The 24,414-nt window shown below is 42.0% G+C and overlaps 1 protein-coding gene across 3 annotated transcripts in view; it reads right to left on the reverse strand.

The window, feature by feature from the left end:
• COL4A4 (collagen type IV alpha 4 chain) overlaps positions 1 to 24,414 on the reverse strand; it is a 131,732-nt gene that overhangs the window by 75,644 nt on the left and 31,674 nt on the right. For 2 of the 3 annotated variants that reach the window (XM_050963987.1, XM_050963985.1), the window contains exons 4-8: positions 11,430 to 11,564; positions 9,985 to 10,029; positions 7,748 to 7,864; positions 3,578 to 3,646; positions 566 to 601 (exon numbers count right to left, since the gene is read on the reverse strand). In XM_050963987.1, coding sequence (XP_050819944.1) covers positions 566 to 601; positions 3,578 to 3,646; positions 7,748 to 7,864; positions 9,985 to 10,029; positions 11,430 to 11,564 — 402 coding nt within the window. The remainder of the gene's footprint in view (positions 1 to 565; positions 602 to 3,577; positions 3,647 to 7,747; positions 7,865 to 9,984; positions 10,030 to 11,429; positions 11,565 to 24,414) is intronic. The other variant, XM_050963986.1, reaches the window with a different exon arrangement.

Raw genomic sequence — 24,414 nt, forward strand, 5'->3', positions numbered from 1 at the left:
ACCCAGCAGCCCCACAGTGAGGCTCTGCCATCCACTGCTTACTTGACACAGAGATTTCTTGCGGCTCGTGAATGTGACAGGGCATCAGTTGTTCAGTACCCTGCAGATCCACTGGACCAAGACCACTTGCAATGTGAGAAGCATGGGCAACCTCTGCTTCTGTTCCTCACAGCTGGTGTTGGTGAACATGACCTGGCTATGTTGGCCTGCTCATCTATTCTTGTGACTTTTGTCCTCTTTCACTTAGTCTAGTGTGCTCCAAAAGTGAAGCAGCCTAGCACCTCCAATCACATCAGCTTGAGCCTCACTCATGATGCACTCTATCATCTTCTGCTTTTCCTACACTATCTTTAATCTCTCATGTGTGGGTGGTAATAATGAAGGCAAGTCAGGCTAAAAGCTGTTGATCTGTTCTCTCTCCTACTATCATTCACTATTACATTTTCAATTAGACCATTCATAAGTAAGGATTACTCACTCTTAATACATGGAAGTAATGTACTCATGCTACAGTATGTTGTTCAAAACAAACAAGCATATACACGAGCTGCAGGAAGATACTTACAGGTCTGCCAGGGAAGCCTGGTTCACCTCTTGCTCCCTGGAATGACAAGTATTTTGCTAAATACAATAACTCCTCACTTAAAGTTGTCCCGCTTAACGTTGTTTCATTGTTACATTGCTGATCAATTAGAGAACATGCTCATTTAAAGTTGCGCAGTGCTCCCTTATAACGTTGTCTGGCAGCCGCCTGCTTTGTCCACTGCTTGCAGAAAGAGCAGCCCGTTGGAGCTAGCTGGTGGGGGCTTGGAACCAGGATGGACCAGCAGCCTCTCATTAGCTCACCATTCCCCCAAGTTCCCTGTGCAGCAGCCACTCAGCAGGCTACCAATTGCCGGCAGTTCAGCTGTCTCTCCCCCTACCTGCCATGTGCTGCTCCTGCCCACTGCCTTGGAGCTGCTCCCAGAGACTCCTGCTTGCTGTGCGGAGGCGGAGGAAATGAGGAGGGCTAATGTCAGGGTGTCTCCCTCCTCCCATCTCCTGCCCCCCGCTTACCCATCTTCCATAAAGCAGGGAGGGACACACAACAGGGCTCAGGATGGAGGGAGCCTCTTGGCAGCAGCTGCTGTCTCAACTTGAGGATATACTTAAAAAGGCAATGTACTTAGAATGGGCTCAGTGTACTTAAAGGAACAATGCGCATCTCTCTCACACACACACACGCCCTCCCTCCATTCGTGCTGCCTTGTAGAGTGTGAGGCTACATTAACAACGAGTTAACCCTTAAGGGCCCAGCCAATTGCTAGTTCATCATTTAGCAGTAAGGCACTCCCTGGGAAATAGCCCACCCTCTGACTCCACCACCTCAACCAAGCTTCACAATCATCATAGCTGTGTACCAGTATTAAACTGTTTGTTTAAAACTTATACTGTGTGTAATAGTATAGTCTTTTGTCTGGTTAAAAAAATTTCTCTGGAACCTAACCCTCTCCACTTACATTAATTCTTATGGGGAAATTGGATTCGCTTAACATCGTTTTGCTTAAAGTCGCATTTTTCAGGAACAATAATTACAACATTAAGCAAGGAGTTACTTTAAGGGATCACACTTTCACTTTATCACAGAATTGTGAACCAACATGTGATTTTTCATCACAAAGAAATAATAATTTAAATGACATCAAGCTTTGGGTTTAAAGAACTTGATATCGCAACATTTAAATATATAATTTAACTATTAACATATATTTAAATATTTTCTAGAGAATTTTTCTAAGAAATTTTATGTTATCTACATACTAAAGGTTTTAGTATTTTAAAGGAAAACTGGCTTCCTCAAGCCCAAATTTTCTTTTTGATCTCACAGTTATGACACAATGATGAATTAGTGACAACACAATGATTTCCTGGGCAACAGACTAGTGTCATTAGTACAGGATTATGATGTCAGTACTGGGTCAACTAAAAGGAAAGAGGGAACATTAAGGGAGAAAGCCTTTATGAAAACACAAAAATGTCCAATAATGAGGAAAATACAGAGAAACAATAACTGACTTCATATACAGATGCACCTCTGGGTTTCTAAAACAAGGTACAGTTCATAGGAGAGCAGTTGAAGCCATGTATTTGATTATACTTTTGTTGATTTGATTTTACTTTAAATCATAAAAATACTCCCAAACTTCATGTATGAAAAATGAATTATTGATAAAGTGTGACAGATCCAGCTCTTCACTCAACCGTTTCACTGTACTGTATTCAAGTTAGCAAAACTCTCTACATTTAAACATAGGGTTAAGTAAAGTTTTTACTATTAATCTAATTCCAGATGAACTGAAGATTAAATGCAAAAGATAATGAGCGACAGCTTGCAATCTGGTGTACTGCTGTGTGAGAGAATGGAAGAGAGAAAGAAAAGTTCTTCTTATCTTCAAGCATCCCTCCAGAGTACAAAGGAGTGAGTCCACCAAGAGATGTGCATGACTACCATGGCAGGGCACTCACTATGTGTTAGCTCTGCTTGACTGAATTCAATGAGAGTTTTGTCATGGTTGTAGGGCAGTGAAGGATTAGTTTATCTCTCTTGAGATATAAAGATCTAGAACTTCAACTGGTACAAATCAGCATAGCTCCACTGACATCAGTGGAACTATATTATTTACACCAGTTAAGGATATGTTCATAAGTTTGTTTTTTCTTTTAAAGCATTGTTAAAATTTTACATTATCATGATGCGGCCAACCCCAGTACCTTACTGTTTTGTTTATCAGTATCCTACTAGTTTGCTGTTCCCCCTTCCCTTAACCTCCATCTCTCTCTCTCTCTACTGTCTTTTAGATCCCAATGCTGCAAAGGTGGGTAAACTTAATTTGTGCATAAGTGTTTGCAAGATCAGAGCCAGAGTATAACCTCTTTTGGGGCAGAGTCCATGCCTTCTTTTATGTTTGAAAAGCACCTAGTACATTGTAGGCACTGTTAGAAACAATAATATGGATGTGGTGTGCAGGAAGCAAATGTATACTAAACCAAACCTGCAATCAGCAGCAAGCAGTAACTGGAAGCAATTAGGGAGCAGAAAGGCATCTTACTGAGAGAATCAGCTACAAAGCTTTCATCCATGTGTTATGTCAACTCACTGTGCCAATTGTGTTACCCATCAGCCCCAAAGTTCAACAAGTGTTTGGCTCTAGGTCAGGATTCGGCCCTGTGTACATACAAGCCTGAGATTATACTTCCATAAATGTCCACGGCAGTTTGAAGTTCTGATTCCCACAGCAGCCCTAATTCAGCTTCTTTTGTACATCTGTAGAATTTTCCATTACTGTCTACAATGTTAATTTTAATGCCTGTCTATATGTTCCTAGAGAGTTGGGGAGCAATTTATAGCTGTTGTGGGAATTTCCTGACTTTAGGACAATTAATATCTCAATCTGTATACTGCAGTTAACATATTTGCATTTAATTTCTGTTTTTAAAAGAGATAAATTAGCTTTTATTAAACAATTTGGAGTTATTAGAATACTCACATTTGCTACACATGTCTTCCTACATTTTATTTCCACAATAATATACTTACTGGAGCACCTCTAATGAAATCTGAAATATATGCAGAGTTTCCTTTTTCTCCTTTTTGCCCAAGAACACCCTGAAAAATCAGTCAGTAATTAAAAATCAGATTATGTTCTGTAATAATATTATAATCTGTCCTCTAATACTCTAAGCTACTGTACAGTTTCAGTGATAACTTCTCAGTTTTGACGGCATTAATACTCTCTGTAAATCCCAGCCATACTTAATTTCAATGGATGCAGTGGCTACTGGCATGCAAGTTCTTTACCCTTCCTAGAAATTCATACCAGGATTTGTAAGAAGCCAGTGGTATCCTGTTTAAAGTAGGAAATCTGGAGCTACCGATTGCTGTATCTAAAGAAACTAAATTCTTCAATCATTAGTACATACACTTTATACCAAAAATAAATGTGATATCTAATGTGATGTCTGTGTGACTTGCTGTAGAGTCCACACATAACTTTGCTTGTCTTGGTACCCACAAAATCTTAACCTGCTTCAGCAGGAACAGATTTCATTGCTCTTGCAAAACAATGTCTGTGCTTAATTAACTATGAAGAGCATGATGTACACAGAAGGAATGGATATAACAGAACACTTATCCCTTAACACATACCCCTCACAATAAACCAAAATCACGCTTGGTGAAATCCTGGCCCTACTGCTGTTCAAAGATAGCAAAATCACCCACTGTTTTTTTTCCGTGGATGCCCCAGGGCTGGACTTCAATAGAACCAGGATATCATCTTCCATAGAACATAAATATCCAGAATCTGTACTCAGTGAATCACAGTGTCAGCCCAGTCGTACACTGAAATTCTAAAGCTTGAGGTCAGAAATGAATAGGAAAGTAATTATCACAGGAATGCAATAATAAATTGAAGAGCAGCAGCTGCATACAGCTGGAGGTAGCTATAGCACAGTGGTTTTCAAACTTTTTTTCTGGGAACCCAGTTGAAGAAAACTGTTGACGTCCACGACCCACAACGGAGCTGGGGATGAGGGGTTTGGCGTGGGCTCAGAGCTGGGGCAGAGGGTTCGCGTGCAGGGGTGAGGGCTGCGGGGTTGGGCCAGGAATGGGGGGTGCAGGGCATGGGCTCTGGACTGGGGCGAGGATTGGGATGCAGGAGGAGCTCAGGGCTGGGGGTGCAGGCTCTGGGGCAGGGCTAGGGATGAAGGGTTTGGGGTGCAGGAGGGGCTCTGGGTTTGGGTGGGGCTCAGGCTGGGGCAGGGGATTGGGGTATGGGAGGAAGTCAGGGCTCTGGACTGGGGGTGCAGGCTCTGGGCTGGGGCCGGGGAGGAGGGTTTGGGGTGCAGGAAGGGCTCTGGGTTTGGGGAGTGGGCTCAGGACTGGAGCAGGGGGTTGGTGTGCAGGAGGGGGTCAGCGCTCTGGGGTGGGGCTGGGGATGAGGGGTTTGGGTGCAGAAGGGGCTCCCATTTGGGGGGGCTCAGGGCTGGGGCAGGGGATCGGGGTTTGGGGTTGGGGCACGGACCTACCTCCAGTGGCTCCCGGTCAGCGGCGCAGCCGGGATGCAGAGGCACTGTTCCCGCCTATCCTGGCACTGTGGACTGTGCTGCACACCTGAGGCAGCCGTAACAGGTCTGGCTCCTAGGCAGAGGGGTGCAAGCAGCTCCGTGTGGCTCTCGCTCGCAGGCCCCGCCCCCCAGTTCCCATTGACTGGGCGGTGCTTGCAGCGAGGGCAGCATGTGGAGCCCTGTGGCTCCCCTGCCTAGAAGCCGGACCTGCTGCTGGCCATTTCTGGGGCGCAGCGCAGTGTCGGAACAGCTAGGCACTAGCCTGCCTTAGCTGGGAAGCACCGTCGGCAGGACTTTTAACATCCCAGTCAATGGTGCTGACCAGAGTGACTCAGTGCCTTACATGCCACGACCCAGTACTGGGTAGCAACCTGAACTTTGAAAAATGCTGCTATAGCAGAATGGACCTGTTAAACAGAGGCCTTTCTGGAACTGTCACACTGAAAACTATATTTACCTCTGCCTTATTTACACTTATACTTCAACAAATTGCAAGTTTGATTTCTTCGTACAACAAAATATTTTTATTAAATGAATCTTGTCACCTTTTCAGCTTCTTAAGCTAGCATTTTATATTGTCAAACCTTCCTTTAATTTTTCCAACCATTTATTTGTGATTTAAAGGGACAGTAATAGGCATATATTTAAGATAAGTGAAATTAACATGTATTTAGTTTATATATGAAATTATACAGGAAAATGATATAAACAGGAAGTAACAGGGAAATTAACAGTCCATTGAGATACTGGTAGTAGGTAATCAAGTGAGTATTTGGTGCAATAAATCAGTTAGCAAATTGGAGTCAGTCTACATACAGAGTTTAATGTGGCATTATTATACTCAAATAGATAATTAAGATATTTGCTCTGACTTTGTCATGTTTTCCTAGAAAGCCCAATTTATTGGTGTTATTATTTTAGTTCAGATGCAAGGCTGCGTGTCTGTTGTTTTATGTTCTTTTATATGCTGGGAGTGATAAGTCTGCAAAGGCTCAGATTTCCTTGAACCAGCTGGATTCAGGCTATAATTTTGTTCCAGGTCTCACTTTTTCTTTTATCTCATCCCTCTACTTCTTGTAGGTGACAGTCTAGTCCATGAGACTTAGTACAGTCAGAGATTTCCTAGCAGCTACCGTTACCATGTTGAATAGAAGTTATTCTATTGTTCTGAAAGGTGTAGTGGGTTAGATTTTTATCAAATTGTGTGCTGCAGTCACGTTGCAGCCTATTAAAACTGCGCCCCCAGAAATGTCGGGAGGGTTAATTATCATATTTGGATCATGTTTTATCCCTCTGCTTTACCCTTTACTTGTATATTGCTTGTTTTCTTAGGCCTGGATTCAGCAAGGAACTTAAGTACATGCCTAACTTTAACCATCTGAATAGTTTCACTGACTTCAATAGGACTGCTCACGTGCTTAAAGTTAGGCATGTGCATTAGTAACTTGCTGAGTCAGGACCGCAGGCTCCATGTCGTGGAGCATTCCTGGATTACAAACAATAAATAACAATAAGGCCATAGGGTAACGTTCAGAAATGGTGCTAACAGCACAGTACTAATTTTGGCACAGATTAATCAATTCATTGCGTCTTCCCTCAGATGATCTTTCTATTAAACTAAGGTTCAAATACAGCAAACACGGTGACCTCTAATGTCTTTCAAGTAGTATAATGCTGTGTTAGACTTTAGCATAACATCCAGAACTGTTTATTGTTTAGTTTAGAAAATTTAGAGCAGCACTTAACCTAATGACTTGGTAGCCATTCCGTGTTTTTGCAAAAGGTCAAAGACTGTGGGTCAGATTCTTGGCTGGCGTACATCAGCATAGTTCCATTGCAGTCACTGGAGCTATACCAGTTTCCACCAACTGAGGATCTGGTTCTGAGTTTTTAATCTCCTTTAGCCAGTATTAAAATATTGGACCAATTTTAATTCAGACACACTTTCTGTTTTCAGAAGGAAAAGCTAATAATCTTAGAGGTAGTTTTTAATATTTCAGTCTTATAAAATATACTTGGGGCCAGAATGTGGCTGGCTATTACATGGGAGCACAAGGTGCTTGTGTGTGTCTCAAGGTATGTCTACACAGCATGCTTCTTTCAGCTGCATATGGAGTACATACCCATACAGTCCCCCTAGCATGGGTATAAACAGTAGTGTAGCCAGTGAGGCATAGCTAGGCAAGTAGAGTAAAGGCACGCCTGAAGGGTGTGGGAATATATGCAAGTATGTTTCCTACACAGCTCTCTATACTATAACACCAATGGTATGTAGCATAGGGAACTTTCCCCGCATAAAGGCCAGACCAGACACAACTGTGTTCCCTGAGCTTGAAGGAGTTCTTGTGTGATCGAGTATTGCAGAACTTCAGTTTAAGGGTTAGCAAACTTAATTTCATCTTTAACCTAACACTGGATCCTGCAAGGGTCTGAGCACCCTCCACTTCACTAAAGTTAACAGGAGTGGGAAGCCTAGTCAGCAGCTCGAAAAAGGTGCAGTATAGAAGCAGCCTGAGTCAGGACATGAGCTCAGGTAGCCAGAGCCATATGCCTAGTGCCATAGTCTAATGCCCCTTTAATTTTAAAAGGTGTTAACCTGGAGAGAAAGTTTAAATGTATTATAATAAAGCTCATAACTTACAAATGAGCCTCTTGGTCCAATACACCCTCTCTCTCCTGGAAATCCGGTATCTCCTCTTGAACCATTGCAGCCATCCAAGCCAGGTTTGCCCCTGGACCCTTCAATTCCAGGATATCCCTAGTGAGGGTTTAATTACATGTAAAGATGTGACATGTTAGGTTCAGGTTTTGTCTAAACACAGCAGTGACACTGGTAACCCAGAACTGGGCCAGAGGATCACCCACATAGGTCTCACTTCTATATTCCTTACACTGCTAAAGCCTCCCATTGAAATCTATGAGAATTTTCCTTACACCTAGCAATAGGCTCAACGGGGCTGTAATTTGAAACTAGAGTGTTTGGTCTGATAGTTCTTACATTCCCTTCTTTAATGCACAGTAGCTCTGCTGGGTGACACAGAGAATTAGGCTGGATGCTGCTCTCATTAGAATCAATATGAAAAGTTTTTCTTCAATGGAAGCAAAATCAAGCTCTCTGAGAGTAAATTCCTTCTGGAAGCAATAAAGAGCTATCACATTTGGGGAAACATGGAAAGGTTTTATTCCTTGTGAATGACATACACTAAGGTCATCCCAAACTAGCTAGGCCCTTTCTTTTTGTTAGGATGCAATTCAAGTAAATAGGGCACAACTTGAGTCAAACATACTGTGAGCTCAGGAAAATCCACACACAAATTCTGGGATGGAGGGACTGATTTTCAACGCCCCCATGCACTGACCATTCACTATTATATAGGATGGTAAGAGTACCAGACAGTGGGGTTGTTTGGGAATTTTCCATCAGAATAATTTTCCTACTGAAAATGCCTTTTGAGCAAAATTGAAAATTTCAGTTTTGCCAAAAAAAAGTTAGGTTTTCCATTGCGAAAACTGAAATGACTACTCCTCTGCTGCCAGTCTGGAAGATTGTTGTCTGGCAAAAGAACCGTCCAAGCAGCAAGCTGGCAAATCAAAAAAATCCCATTTCAGTGCTTCTGAAACAATACTTTTTTAAAAATCCCTTCCTGGGAAAAATTTTGCATCCTTGACTTTTTATCCTGATTCAGGATAATTTTTTTTCCCAAACATGCAATTTTTCATGAAAAGGGATTTCTATTTTCCAGACAACTCTAGCAGACACAACCCTGTTGTCTTCTCTATGCTAGATTTTGGTTTTATGGGAGCCATGTATTTTACAGCTCCTCTAGCAACAACCCCAACTACATGGACAGATATGGAGAGCAAACACAGAGCACAAATGGATCAGAGATCCCCTCCACAGGATCTCTGCTTCCTGGCCTACATGAACATCCAAAGTGCACTATTTCCACTTTGGTTGATCCCTGTGTAGTTATAAAGGGCCTCTCAGGATTTAACTCTAATAGAAAATCATTTTCAAAATATTGGATTTAATAGAGCATCCTATCCTTTCACTCTACTCATTTCCATTTATATATGAGAGAGGAGGGATAGCTCAGTGGTTTGATTATTGGCCTCCTAAACCCAAGGTTGTGAGTTCAGTCCTTGAGGGGGTTATTTGGGGAACTGGGGTAAAAATCTGCCTGAGGATTAGTCCTGCTTTGAGCAGGGGGTTGGACTAGATGATCTCCTGAGGTCTCTTCCAACCCTGATAATCTATGACACTTTGTACACAAAGCTGTATATCCATCTACCTTAAAACTGAGGTGTCCAGATCTATAGTTCCTATTCAGGAAATCTCTTGCAGGTTTCAATGGGGTTTTTATTTGAGTAAGGACTGCTGGACGGTGCTCAAAATGTTTCAACAGAAAAAGAACTACTACTTGGGATCCTTTTTGCTATTTTAAGAATGAATTCAGAAGCCGTGTGGTCTACTTTAGAGCCTGGAGCAAGAGACTACTCGTTTTTAATCCTGGCATTGGCATTTCCGTGCTGCATGGATTTGTGCAAGTCTCAGATAACCTCTCTATCTCCAGTCCCCTCTCTGTAAAATGGGAATAATAATATTTACTTACCTCAAAGGGGTGTTAATAGATTTAATTAGTTGGTTTGTACTGTCTGTTGGAAAACATGTTAAGTGTGAAGTATTATCAATACTAAATATAATAATAGTATACTTTGTTTTTCACACATGTACAAAATATGCAGCTCTCCAGGTGATACAGTAATGAAGGGTATAAAACTAACCATATCTGATTATTAAGGTAATCTGTTAAAATAGTCCCTTATGGGTTCAGACGAATTGTAATCTTTATAACACAATATTGGCAGTGTACTTACAGGCACACCATCTAAACCAGGAAATCCTGGGACTCCTGTTGGGCCCTAAACAAAAAAAAAAAAAAAAATAATAATAATAAAAAAAATCACTTTTACAATTTTGTTCTTTGAGAACACTTATAAACTGAAGACAACATGAGGATGTGGTACTGTAAAATTAGGTCAAAAACTATTAGGAAATAAAGTCACATTTGAATCATGAATTTAACACCTCACTGCAGGATAAAGGCTACATAAGATGTTTGCAATGTTGTTGTAGCTGTGTCGATTCCAGGATATTAGAGAAACAAGATGGGTGAGGTAATATCTTTTATTCGACCAACTTTTGCTGGTGAGAGAGACAAGCTTTTGAGCTACACAGAGCTTTTCTTCAGGTCTGGGAAAGATATTCAGAGTGTCACAGCTAAACGCAAGGTGGAACAGATTGTTTAGCATAAATAGTTAACAAACATTGTAAGAGACCATTCAAGGTCAACTGGCCAGTTATGGTAAAACTCCTTGTATTTAGCTGTGACACTCTGACTACCTTTCCCAGACCTAAAAAAGAGCTCTGTGTAGCTTGAAAACTTGTCTCTCTCACCGACAGAAATTGGTCCAATAAAAGATATACCTCACCCACCTTGCATCTCTGATATAAAGTGGACAGACTCTGCCTGAGGTTATCCAGCTAGTGTATCTTGAACAATAATCAATGATAGCTATGAATGCCACAAATGGTACTGGGGGAAAATATTAAATTCTTAGGGCCAATTTCATCCATTAAAACACAAAGGATTATTCAAAAGATGAATTTAGCCATAATGTATAAAACAATAGTATGTGCCATATTACAGGCTGGCTTCTGCTCCCACTTATATCAATGGCACAACTTCTATTGACTCCAGAGGAGGATTAAGCTCTATGTTTCAGTGGAGTTGTACAGAAGAAGCTAAATTCTGATCTCACTGACACTGGTGTCAATAGAATTAGACCAGTGAAAGCCAGGGCAAACGTTCAAGGATTGTAGAACTGTGTAAAACCAAAGGGTGAATTATAATAAAAGGCACCATTTATGATCCCATTACTCACCATAACCAAAGGTGGCAAAGTTATGCCTATTGTACAGTATTATTTTAAAGTTCTATTCTTCCCCCACATATGTGCATGTAACCTTCTTGATGCTAATGTGAGTGAGGTGGGACATATCAAATGGACACTTAGACCCTTGAATTTTAACTTTTTTTACTGCCAACTTCGATTTAATAACATGGGGCCAAACTCTGCAGTTCCTTCTCAGGCAGCTCTATAACTGATTTCAGTGGAAGTTTTGCATGAGTAAGAACAGGAGATGCCCACGTAATTTTAACATTCAGTAAAGGCTTTTATTGTTCCTGATTTGTTTCATTTTGCAATATTCGCCATTATATTTTATATACTAAAAAAGCCGTTCCCATGGTATTTCCTACCTTATCACCCTTTTCTCCAGTGGGCCCAGGTAGCCCATTCTCACCTCTCTGTCCTTTTTCTCCTTGCAAACCATCTGGCCCTGTACATCCCAAAGATCCAATTGGACCTTGAGCCCCTAGGTGACCAGGCTGACCCTGAAAGAAACAGAAGAAATAATTCAGAGGTAATTCAGTAAACAAATATACTTAACCTCCCTCTGGCTGCTGCTGATGGTATTGATAACACTGTGAGTAAAACAAAGTTTGAAATATCTATAAATTGTATGTTTAGTAATATAATTACCAATATTTCAGATAGTCACTTTGAAAAATATTTTGGTAGTGACTTTACGTTCATGTTGTTGTGGTTACTCTCTATTGATATTGCTGTCAAATACTACACTTTTGGCATGTTTATAATTTGAATAAAATGTAAAAGGTGCTAAAGTCCTATAGGATTTAAGCTCCTACATCACTTGTCCACTTCTGAAAATTTTACCTATCAATCTGAATAATTTTATAATGACTAATTTAAAAAAAAACTAGGTTCCAACAGAGTACCATTTCATTAGAATGGTTGGGATTTTTTCTTAAAGTACCTTTTTTAAAAAGTATATCTGTTCATTTTACCTGTTGATGTTTCAGTGAGGGAGAAACTACCTATCTGGGGAATCAGTAAAATGGCAATACACAAAGTACCGCTGTGCACAAAATAAACAAACTGAAAAATATTAAGAATTGGTTTGCTCACTAAGTTCTTTCCCCCATAGTCATTCTAGGTGTTACTAGCAAATACAACATTATTAGAGGAAGAAGTGATTGTTCAGCTGACAGTCTCTCTTTAACTTAAATATCAGAGGGGCAGCCGTGTTAGTCTGGATCTGTAAAAAGTGACAAAGAGTCCTGTGGCACCTTATAGACTAAAAGAAGTATTGGAGCATAAGTCTGATGAACTGGGTATTCACTCACGAAACCTTATGCTCCAGTACTTCTGTTAGTCTATAATAGGGCTCAGCAGCCTTTCAGAAGTAGTGTGCCGAGTCTTCATTTACTCACTCTAATTTAAGGTTTCGCGTGCCAGTAATATACTTGAATGTTTTTAGAAGGTCTCTTTCTATAAGAGGGGGACGACATGAGACAAGGAAGACTCAGGGAATTATAGACCAGTCAGCCAAACTTCAATAGCTGGAAAGATAATTTATTCCAATTATTATGCACCCAGTGGATAATAAAGTTATAAGTAATAGCTGACATGGGTTAGTCGAGAACAAATCATGCCAAACCAACTTAATTTCCTTCTTTGATAGGGTTACAGGCCTACTGGATAGGGGGGAAGCTATTGATGTGATTTTTGTTTTTGTTTAAGTAAGTCTTTTGACACAGTTCCATGTGATAGTCTCATAAGCGAAGTAGGAAAGTGTAGTTTGGATAAAATTACTATAAAGTGAGTGAAAAACTGGTTGAAACAACTTTCTGTCAGGCTGGGAGAACGTATCTAGTGGGATCCGTCAGTGGTCTGTCTTGGGTCTGGTACTGTTCAACATTTTCATTAGTTACTTGGATGATGGAGAGGAGAGTGTGCTTATAAAATTAGAAGATAATGACAAACTGGGTGGGGCTGCTAGCACTTAGGACAGGAATAGAATTCAAACGACCTTGACAAAATGGAAGAAATGGAAACCAACAAGATGAAATTCAGTAAAGGTATGCGCGAAGTACTTCACTTAGGAATGAAAAATTGAATGCACAACTACAAAATGGGGAATAACTGGCTGGGTGGTAGTACTGCTGAAAAGGATCTGGGAGCTATAGTAAATCGTGAATTGAATATGAGTCAACAATGTGCTGCAGTTGCAAAAAAGGCTGGAGTACTGTGTCCAGTTCCAGGCACTCCACTTTAGGAAAAAGGTGGACAAATTTGAGAGAGTCCAAAGGAGATCACTCAAAACTTACAAAAGAAAACCTGAGCTGAGAGAAAAAATTAAAAGAACTGGGTGTGTTTAGTCTTGAGAAAAGACGACTGAGAGTTGATCGGATAATTGTCCTCAAATATGTTACGGGATGTTGTAAATAAAACTGTGATCAATTCTTCTCCATGTCCACTGAAGGTAAAGAGACTTTAAGTTAAATATTATGAGAAATTTTCTAACTGTAAGCACAGTTAAGGACTCTAATAACTTACCAAGGGAAGTTATGGAATTCCTGTTGTTGGAGGTTTTTAAGAACAGTTTAGACACCTGTCACAGATGGTCTAGGGGTTTACTTGGCCCTGTCTCTTCACAGAGGCCTGGACTAGATAACCTCTCGAGGTTCCTTCCAGCCCTACATTTCTCTGATTATATTTTCTATGATTTACAAAACTTTTCTTAAACATTACATGAATATATTGTGTCATACTATAGAATTAGAATTTATAATCCCTATTCCATGATGAGATATATTTGAGCTATAATGTATCTTAATTAAAAGTATCTTTAGATAGTTTTTTCCTCAAAAAGCATTTTATCAAAAAATCTGATTTAAATTTAATAAATCCAGTTATTTTTTTTAATTAAATCATTGATTTTTATCCACCCTGCTTTTTACTCCCTTCTTACTGTTCTCTTTTTCTGAAAGACCTGATGCTTAGCCAGGGTCAGGAGAGCTGACAGTAAATCAAAGAAGCTGCACTAGTTTGCTGGACTTTGAAAAATTACTAGATTTTCTATTTGTTAAAGTTATTTTAACCTTTTTGGCCTACTCATAATTCAAAGACAGCTTGCAGTAAAATGTGCAATCTTGCCCTGTGCTTAGTTCTCTATGAAAATAGATTTTAATTTCCAGGAAAAATACGTTCCTCAAGATAACTGTTTCTCGCTGGAACCTTCATCGGGTCTCCAATACCTTCTGTGAGATGCCTAGCATCAACTACAACTTTTGCTGGCTATGCCAATGCACATTCTACCTTTTGTAAGCTTTAGAACCCAATGGGTGCCACATTTTAGTCTCTCAGAAGCATAATCAGAGACTCATGATTTTAGCACAATCAAAGAGACTGTGAAAGTTAGAGTGAATTGGGAGTGTTCTCTCTTTCAAGTGATATTTGCACTTCTATCAATTTTTCTAGCTTATATATCTTCAATCATTTTCTCCCAGAGTTAAACGTATCATTCAACAATTGCTAAATTTCTGTAAAATTAATATGATGGTTATTAGGTAACTTCTTTGTAAACTACTCTGTAACTAATGTCTATGCCTAGCAATAATACACAGAACACCTGTATATATATTTTAGGTAAAATATATATTCCAAAAGGGAAAAGGCTCAAAGATGGTGTCTATTCCCTTCCCTAGCCAAAGGTTAGCAACATTTTTCAAGGTTTGAGTTTTTTTCTCCAAGAAGCCTAATGAACTGTAACTCATGTTATATTCAAAAGATTGAATACAGCAAGCTTTCTATTAAATTTGTAATAGGTTTTTCTTTTTTCTTCCCCCCACTTCATTCCTACACTTCCTATTGTGTATCTTTTTCACTGTCACTATTTTATTATATTTGTTTTTCTCTGAAACATAGTCTCCTCCTTTTGAAGACTGTTTTTTTCTTTTCTGACTTAGCCTATCTAATACTGTATCTAACATAATTCAAGGGCAGAATTGAGCCCAATCTCCTAAGGGAAAGCGTACGGCTCAAAGCTGACCACCTGAGGGCAGCAAAGAATTCTGGAATGCAATCTCTAGTCACAGAAACAGCAACCAGTATATTCACTTCATTTCAATGGTTGGAAGAGCGCAAAATGTCAGTTAACAAGGGATGTAGCCAGATATTTGTTGGCTTCAGTAGTAAAATTATTTCTATAAGTGGCAGAAGAGAGGTAAACTTTACCCAGTTTAGACTTTTTAACTTGAACTGATTCTGTATGAACACAATCTTTTCCTTGAATTACAATTAGGGGTTTGGGGTGATGAGGCCCCTTTTCTTTATATTTGTTCCTTTCTTTTTTCTTAAATTAAAAGGACCATGGTTTAAGCCTCCTCATCTTTTAGAGATGATATAGGATATTTGTATATAAGTCCACAAATAAAACAGTAATTATTTTGCATTTTCTGACTGACTTTGATATGAGGAGCTTGACATTTATTAATTAAGCCACAGCACACCTTTGTGAGCTATGGAAAGGATATGAGATAGGGATCACTTCGACCACTGCTGAAATTCAGCCCCCTACTCATGTGGTACTCAGCAGCTCTCCAACATTGCATAGCAACTGTGCACAACAGCTTAGGGCAAGAAGTAAAGTATCATGTTTAACAGAGATAGCAGAAGAAATGTAGGTAGCAACAATATAATTTACCACAATTTACTAAGCTCAGTGCAGGACTTTCCATGGCCTGCTGTCTTGCAGGTCAGACTAGATGACCATAATGGTCCCTTCTGGTCTTTTTTTTTAAAAAAAGCTATGAGTAAGCCCTGCTCCCATTTACTTCAGTGGTGCAGGATCAGGCACTTAGCGTGAGTGCAAAATGAACCTTATAAGTACAATAGAACCAACTGAGCCAGGGTATGGCTGAAGGATGACCTGAGCAGTGCAGTTATTCAAATCCATGTGGCCCTTGAGAGACCTTTGAATTTGTGGCAAAACCAGCTCCCATTTGTTCCATAGAGGGGAACTCACCCTCCTGACAGAATGACTTGATGACGTGTAAGAGGAACCCCAGGCAAAAACCCTCCACCTGGACCTGGCCACTGGGAAAATCTGCAGGAGGGGCAGACTGGCCCTCAGCAAGTTAAACTGCAGATTCTTTTCCCCTTTTATTTAATTTGTACACAAATATAAATAACTAAATGCATTTATTCCTCCTCTTTTTTCAAATCCCAGGAGAGAAAACATTTCTTTCTGCAACAGATGACAGAACTTGCTATGGGCTTTCTGTAGCTGTAAAAGGATACTTGTATATGAATATATAGTGCCAAATACTTGGGATAGCAGCCATTGACTACTTTGTTTTGTCATGTGGTTAGTGTTCTAATGAAACAGGTATCTTGTCTGTCCTGCTTAGGATATTTTAATCAACACTGGGGCTAATGCCTTAAAGGGTTTTTCTGAGGGCGACAATTTGGTTAAAAATGTACGTTTCCTCTTGCCATATTTCTTTGCAGAACTATTAGTCTGGCATGCAACTAAAATTATATTGCTTGATTCAAATTTGATTAGAAAATGAGCAGGATTTGTGCTGTGCAAAAATAAGGGATATTAGGCTTGCAATAGGAAACACTCTGTGGGAGAAGTGCCATTCTGTGTACAGGGTGGCACTAGGGATACTGGGATGCTGTGCCTACACCCTGCATGCCACTGAAGTGTATTCCGAGCTGGGTTCCAGTTCCCTGGTACACCCCAGATTTGGTTCTATGGGGAGGCAGGTAGTAAGGTGAACATGGGGCTAAATGATCTACACCTATGTGGATCCACTGACTTTTGTTCCATTGAGAGCATATGAGGGTGACTGAAGCTCTGGGACTGTGATAACAGCCCTGGAGCTGTTCAGTTACTTTGCTGTCTGCTGGTAGGCAGATTCCATCACCCTCAACCTTGGCTCCCCAGTATGCTGCCCAGTTATTTAGGTTTTGTGTTCTTCCTGGGATTTAGCCCTCAAGGTGAAATTTTACAACTGTATCCATAGTGCTGTTCTCAGATAACTTATGTGAAGCACAATGTATAACTGGTGATCTCAGGAGTTTTCAATATTAAAAACTATTATTATTAGTACAGCTGTTAATACTGGGAAAAGTGATTTACAAATAGTAGGATATAGATTCAGTTCTATTTAAACTCTTGTATCTGTGAATTTGTGGACCTTCAAAACTGGCCTTGATGAGTGAGGAGAATACAGGTATTTGTTATCAAATGTGGGTTCATCTTACTACTTTCTTAGGTGTCCAGTTTGAAACTTCAAATGCAGATTTCAGATACATCACATAGACTGTCCTTTGTTCGCTTGTAATATTTGTCCAGTATTTCTGAATACCAAATACGTAGGAATGGGTCACGCAAACAATGGGAATGCATTGTGAATGCTTAACAATACCAGAAAGAGCCAAAATTCACCAAATTTTGTATCTGGAGGATCCTACTCAGCCAGCTTTATTTACAACAAGCTATACCTTTTTATATCATGGGTCTAATAGATCTGGAAGAGAGAGCAGGTTCAACAGAATGGAGTCATTTCAAATTACAAAATTAGATTCTACCACGTTCAAGATGACTTTCAGCTTTGCTGTGCTGTGCTGTCTATCCAGTGGCATGGCATAGAAGAACCTAGTTAGGGTAGAAGAGTTACAAAAGCCTGTGTAGTATGCCTTTCACGTCACACGACACAATATGCCACCCACCCCCCTCACATTTCTGAATTAGCAATTTCTATTCTGTGGGGCTCTCTCCCATAAAGTATTAAAATATTTTTTTAAAGGCACCAATTTTACTCATCTGAAAACAGGTCATTTGTTTCAACTGCAAAAGAAAAAGAATGAACATCAGACAGGTTGAGTTTTACTTGCTATCATCTTAAACTAGGCATTTGACATGATCTCTTAACAGAAGCTGATCAGGTCAGATAATGAATAGATGCTTGCTTTTTAAATCTACTTAACTCCAGAAAAGACACCAAAAGAAGTGAATGGCACCCAATTCTGGGGTCAGGGCAGGACAGGTTTTTAAATATTTACTGTTAACTGAAAATGTTGTAACCACTTACATTCTGGCACAGGACCTGGGATTCTTGTAAATCATTTTGGCCAATCTGATTACAAAGCATTGCAAGAGCATGTCTGGAGTCAGCAGGGGGAAATCAGTGGAAGAGAAAGTCATGTGGTGGTGATGAAGAATTAGAGGAAGGGGCTCATGGCATGCTGGGACCAAGTCAAGAATCAGAGGATTATTAAGGAGGCTGTAGAATGGAAAGGCTGGAAACAGTAAAAGGTCTATAGAAGTTTCAGAACAGAACCTTGAACTGTGTGAGGTTGGCAGGAATTAGTGATCTTCCTCAAAATGTTTTGAAACTGAACAAATTGGAGCATAAGTTAAAACTGTCTTTAAACATTTTCATGGCTGTGCATACTTCTCTCATCAGCCAGGTCTTGCTGACCTTCACAATACTGCCAAGGTTATTAGCATGTTTGCATAGATAAACTAGCTTAAGTGCTTCAGTATTCTGCATTACCCATGTACTTGTATCTTTCAAATATCAGGCATGCATGCATTCTCATTCTGAGTTCTTCTTTAACAATTTAAACATTGTATTAATAGCAAGAAGAGCTCCACTAACCACTAACATGACTACACGTGTTGCAGGATATTAAAGAACTTCCTCTTCCCTGCAAAACAAGAGGTGGCACACCTCAGGTATGTGGAAGTGTGCCAGCCCACTGCTAGAGGGAGTGTGGGGCAGAAAAGAGGGACAGTAGAGAAGAGATATAGGAACTGAGTTGGTGTAATTATGCTGAAGAGCCAGAAGTGTGTGTACATTTAGAGAAGTCCCCACCCTACTTTCATGTAGCTTTGTTCCAGTCTCTCACCATGTCAATTGCATCACCTTAGGGCATGTCTACACTTGCAATTTAAAGTGCAAAATGTCCCCTTTTTGCGCAAAAACTGTGGGAGTGTCTACACTTGATAATGACTTTTTGAGGTGAAACTCAGAAGTTTCACCGCAAAAAGAAAACCACCTTTACGAGAGGCATACAGTTCTTACCGCTGTTCTTTTTGCAGTGATGTGAAAGTGAAGACATGTTCTTTCTGTGTAAACACCTTTGGGCCTCCGGAGGATACTCACAGTGCCAAAAGTGACCACTTTGGCCAGCACCTCCGCTGCTCTAACTCCAGGTAAATGGACGTTCGCCCCTCCCCATGTAAATCCCAGGCAGCTTGAAACTCCCTTTCCTGTTGCGAGTGCTCACCTGGCCAGGTGATTATGGCTGCTCCATGTAGCAAACCATCCCCCGCTTAGAGCTATGCCGAGCTACTGGACCTGATCACTGTTTGGGGAGAGAAGGCTGTGCAGTGCCAGCTGTGTTCCAGACGTAGGAATGTCAGTACCCACGAGCAGCTTGCACGCAGCTTGCAGGAGAAGGGGCATAACAAGGACGCACTGCAGTGCAGTGTGAAGGTGAACGAGCTGAGGAACGCATACCACAAGGTGAGGGAGGCAAACTGTTGGTCTGGTGCTTCACCCTAAAGCTGCTGTTTTTACAGTGAGTTGGATGCAAGCCTAAATGGTGACCCCCACCTCCGTTGCAAAGTGGCCAGTGGATACTTCTGCATATCTGGAGGCAGTGGAAAGTGGGCCTAGCCAGGAGGAGGAGGTCATAGATGAAGAGGAGGAGGCGGCTGAGGAAGCTGTGGAGCCCATTGCTGCATGCACTCAGGACCCCTTCTCCGCTCTGGAGGTGTCTAGCCAGTGTGAGCAACCACTGTCTGCTGAGGTAGAGATAAGAGAGCAGAGCTCTGGTAAGTTGCTTTGCTCTGATAATGCATAAAGCAGGTTGGCGGCACAGAAAAGTACTAAGGTGGCTGTGCTTGTGTGCTAGATGCCCTCCCTTCATGCTAGCCCTTTTCAGAATGGGTGTATGCAATAAACCCTCTAACCCTACATTCCCTCACCATTGTTGGGTTCTTGTGCATCATGGGTGCTTGATTTTTGTCACCAAGACAGTGATTTCTTACTGGTGTACTGCAATGTACATAGTGATTCCTGTATGTACGTTTCACAGCAATGTGTTGCTTCTGTCTCCCAGAAATGACTGTGAAAGACCCACCTCTCACTGTAGCAGACCATCTGCGACACAAAAGCGGCCAAGATGAACTAATACAGATATGTTTCGTGAGGTGATTCTGCACTTTGAAGCGGAGACACATGATAAAAATAAATGGAAAGAAACCATGACAAAGTGGAAAGAGGGAGAGAACCGAGACCAAAAAGAGAATAATGCATTCCAAAGGGAAGCCACGGAGAGGCTAATCAGCGTTCTGGAGCATCAGACAGATATGTTGCATTCTCTCATTACACTGCCGAGTGACCTGATTCGTGACCGACCCCCATTGCAGCAAGTGCAGAATTCTTTCCCATGCACTCCCCAAACTCCCACTGCACATTCTTATAGGCTCGCTCCAAATTTTTCCATTCCTCAACAATCCACACCCCCAGACAGCTTATCAAACAACAGCTGGAGTTATACACAGCTGTGATGTATACGGGCCCCCCACCCTGTTCACCACCGTCACTGAGGATATGTGCATATGGTGTTTTCTCTTTTTTAAAAATAAAAACCACATTTTTCAAAAAGAAACAAACTTCATTTGTGTGTTCACATTTCTTTACATGTCATCACAGCTACAAGTTAACTAGCACTTCATCTTCACTGAAATTACAGACAGAACCGCCATGCAGCACAGCACATGCTGTTAACGCTTCCTTTCCCAAACACAGCAGCAAAGATTAATGATTTTGATTTTCAAACTTTTCCCTTGGATCCTAACTGCCACATGTTGAGTCCCTCTAATAGCCCTGGTATCTGGCTGCTGAAACTCAGCAGCTAGGCGTTCGGCCTCCATGCATGAATAAACCTTTCACCCTTCCCCTCATAAATGTTATGTAAAGTACAGCACGCCACAATAACCATGGGAATATTTTCCTCACTCATTTCCAGTCTACCGTACGAACATCTCCAGCATGCTTTCAAATGGCCATATGCACATTCAACATACAATTTATGTACTCGGTGCCAAGGTGGGCCGGGGCAACAGTAGGGATGTGCGTTCCATCTATCACCCCACCACAGTTAGGGAAGCACATTTCTGCAAAGCCATCCAAAATGTCACGCACATTACCAAGAGTCACAGTCTTGCGCAGTAGGATGTGATTAATGGTCTTGCACACTTGAGTTACCACGGCACCAACGGTCAATCTCCCCACACCAAACTGGTTTGCAACTGACCGGTAGCTGTCTGTAGTCGCCAACTTCCACAATGTGATTGCCACACGCTTCTCTACAGTGAGTGCAGCTCTCAGTCTGGTGTCCTTGCGACGCAGGTCTGGGGAAAGCTCAACACCCAGTTCCCTGAAGGAGGCTCTCTGCATCCAAAAGTTTTGAAGCTACAGGTCATCAACCCAGACATGCATAATGATACAATCCCACCACTCTGAGTGAGTTTCCCTAGCCCAAAAACGCTGTTCCACAGTGCTCAGCTCCTCAGCTAAAGCCAAAAGCAATCGAATGTTACTTATTTCCATTTCAGGCAGCTCATCAGGCATCTCTGACTGCAGTTCTCTTTGGAAGTTTAAGAACAGCTGCACTTCCACGCGCGATGTGCAAGTGACAGCTATCAGAGTAGTGGACAGCAGAGCAGGATCCATTCCTGCTTGTAGATATGGCGGGGAAAGCAGCCAGACAGCAAGGGGTGTTAAAAAATGCCACGAAAGAAGCAATACAGTAATGAGGCTGCTGGGACATGAAGCAGTGCATCAAGGGGCACTGAGCAGGGGACCCAGAATGCCATGCGCTCACCCTGCCCTCTTCCTACAAGACCTATTGTCAAAATGGAGAGAGCTGCACTGTGGGATAGCTGCCCTAGTGCGCTGCTCTCATCCACGATGGAAGTGCTGCTAATGTAAACACTCTGATGCCTGAGGAATTAAGTGAGTACACAAACCAGCCCTTAGGGCATGGCTACACTTGCAGATGTACTGCGCTGTGAGTTAAACCAGCCCTTGGAGAGCACAGCAGGAAAGCATTGCAGTGTGTCCGCAGTATCGGCTGCAAGCGCACTGGCGTGGCCACATTTGAAGCACTTGCAGCGGCACTGGGAGCAGTGCATTATGGGCAACTATCCCACAGCGCACCTCTTCCCATTCTGTGGCTTGTGGGATGGGGGCGGGAGATGTGGGGCATTCTGGGTCCTGTCCCAACGCCCTGTGATGCATTGCTTTGCATCCCAGCAATCCCTGTGCTTCTGTCCACATTTGGCACCATTTTAAACGTTTTTTGTACTGCATGTTCTGTCTCCCTTTCGTTCTGCGGGAATGGATCCCGAAGTGCGGAGGAATACGCTGATGAGTCTCAACAGCATGTCATGTTTGGCAGTCGAGTTACTTCTTAAACTACAAACTGTCAGTAAGGAGTCCGACGATATCCACTAACACAATGCATATGACACGAGATTGCTTGTGGCATTCACGGACATGCTCAGCACTGTGGAACGCCGCTTTTGGGCTCAGGAAACAAACACTGAATGGTGGGATCACATCATCATGCAAGTCTGGGATGATGAGCAGTGGCTGCAGAACTTTCGGATGAGGAAAGCCACTTTCATAGGATTGTGTGATGAAGTTGCCCCCACCCTCCAGAGCAAGGACACGAGATTGAGAGCTGCCCTGCCAGTGGAGAAGCAGGTGGCTATTGCAATCTAGAAGCTGGCAACTCCAGACAGCTACCGATCGGTTGCTAAACTAGTTTGGAGTGGGAAAGTCGACCGTTGGAATCATGTTGATGCTAGTTTGCAGGGCCATTAATTGCATCCTGCTCAGAAGAACTGTGACTCTGGGTAACATGCCTGACACTGTGGCTGGCTTTGCACAAATGGGTTTCCGTAACAGCGGAGGGGCGACAGATGGGATGCCTATTGCAATTCTGGCACCAGCCCACCTAGCCTCCAAGTACATTAATTGGAAGGGGTATTTCTCTATGGTTCTCCAGATGGATCACCGTGGGTGTTTCATTGATATTAATGCAGTCTTCCCCGGAAAGAACACTGGCCTGTTCAGGAACCTGCAAGCAGGGACGTTTTCCCCAGACCAGAAGATCACCGTAGGGGAAGTCGAAATGCCCATTGTGATCCTTGGAGACCCCGCTTAACCTTTAATGCCATGGCTCATGAAATCCTACACAGGGAGCCTTGACAGCAGCAAGGAGCGGTTCAACAACAGGCTGAGCCAGTGCAGAATGACTGTGTGCTTTGGCCGTTTAAAGGGCTGCTGGTGTTCTCTGTATGGGAAGCTGGACCTCGCTGATGACAACATCCCTGCAGTTATATCCATGTGCTGTACCCTCCATAAAATTTGTGAAGGGAAGGATGAAAGATTCACTCAGGCATGGAATTCAGAGATTCAACACCTGGAGACTGAATTTGAACAGGCAGAGAGCAGGGCTATTAGAGGGGCCCAGTGTGAGGCTGCAAGGATTAGGGATGCCTTGAGGGAACAATTTGAGGCTGAAAGCCACCAGTAATGTTTGGTGCCCTGCACAGGAGTGAAGTGCAGTGGTTCCAATGTTAGTAGGAATCTGTACTTGCTACACTGACTTGCAGTGTCTGTTGCTTTCCTGGGCTAAGGTATCTTTTATTTAATGCAATAATAAAGTATGTTTTCAAAGCCAAAAAAGCCATTTATTTAAAAGAAAATTCATTTATTGAAAAGAAACACAACTGCTTGGGAAACAAAAAGGGCAAGAAGATGGGGTGAAGAACGGTTCAGTCACAGATTTGCTTATGTCCTGTTCTCATACTCAGCCTTTCCTGTCTGTGCAATGAGTGCTGCACTTCAGGATGGCTAACATGCATGGTGATAGCAGTTGAGTGCAGTGACTAAGGGTTGTAGTTTGCTGGGCTGGGAGGTGAAGCTACAGGTGTTGGAGGCAGCTGGTGGCAATAAGAACCCAGCTGGTGGGGAAAGTGGGTTGGAGGTGACAGGAGGGACAAGGAGAAGAGTTTTGGGACAAGGGCTGCGGGGGGGGGGGTGCAGTAATGCTCCACCTATAAGCGCCTGGATTGAGTCCGCTTGGCGCTCCATGATGCTTATCAGCTGATCTGTGCTTTGGTACCAGCACTTCTCATTCTGCTGGCGGATCCTTCCGTCACTCTCCCTCCACTCCTTCACTTTTAGATTCTCGTTAAGGGACTGGCGCATTACTTCATGCAACATGTCTTCCTTGCTTCTACATGACCTCTTCCTAATTCTTTGGAGTTTTTCGGCCGGTGAT

The sequence above is a fragment of the Gopherus flavomarginatus genome, chromosome 8, assembly GCF_025201925.1.
Source record: "Gopherus flavomarginatus isolate rGopFla2 chromosome 8, rGopFla2.mat.asm, whole genome shotgun sequence".
Classification (NCBI taxonomy): domain Eukaryota; kingdom Metazoa; phylum Chordata; order Testudines; family Testudinidae; genus Gopherus; species Gopherus flavomarginatus.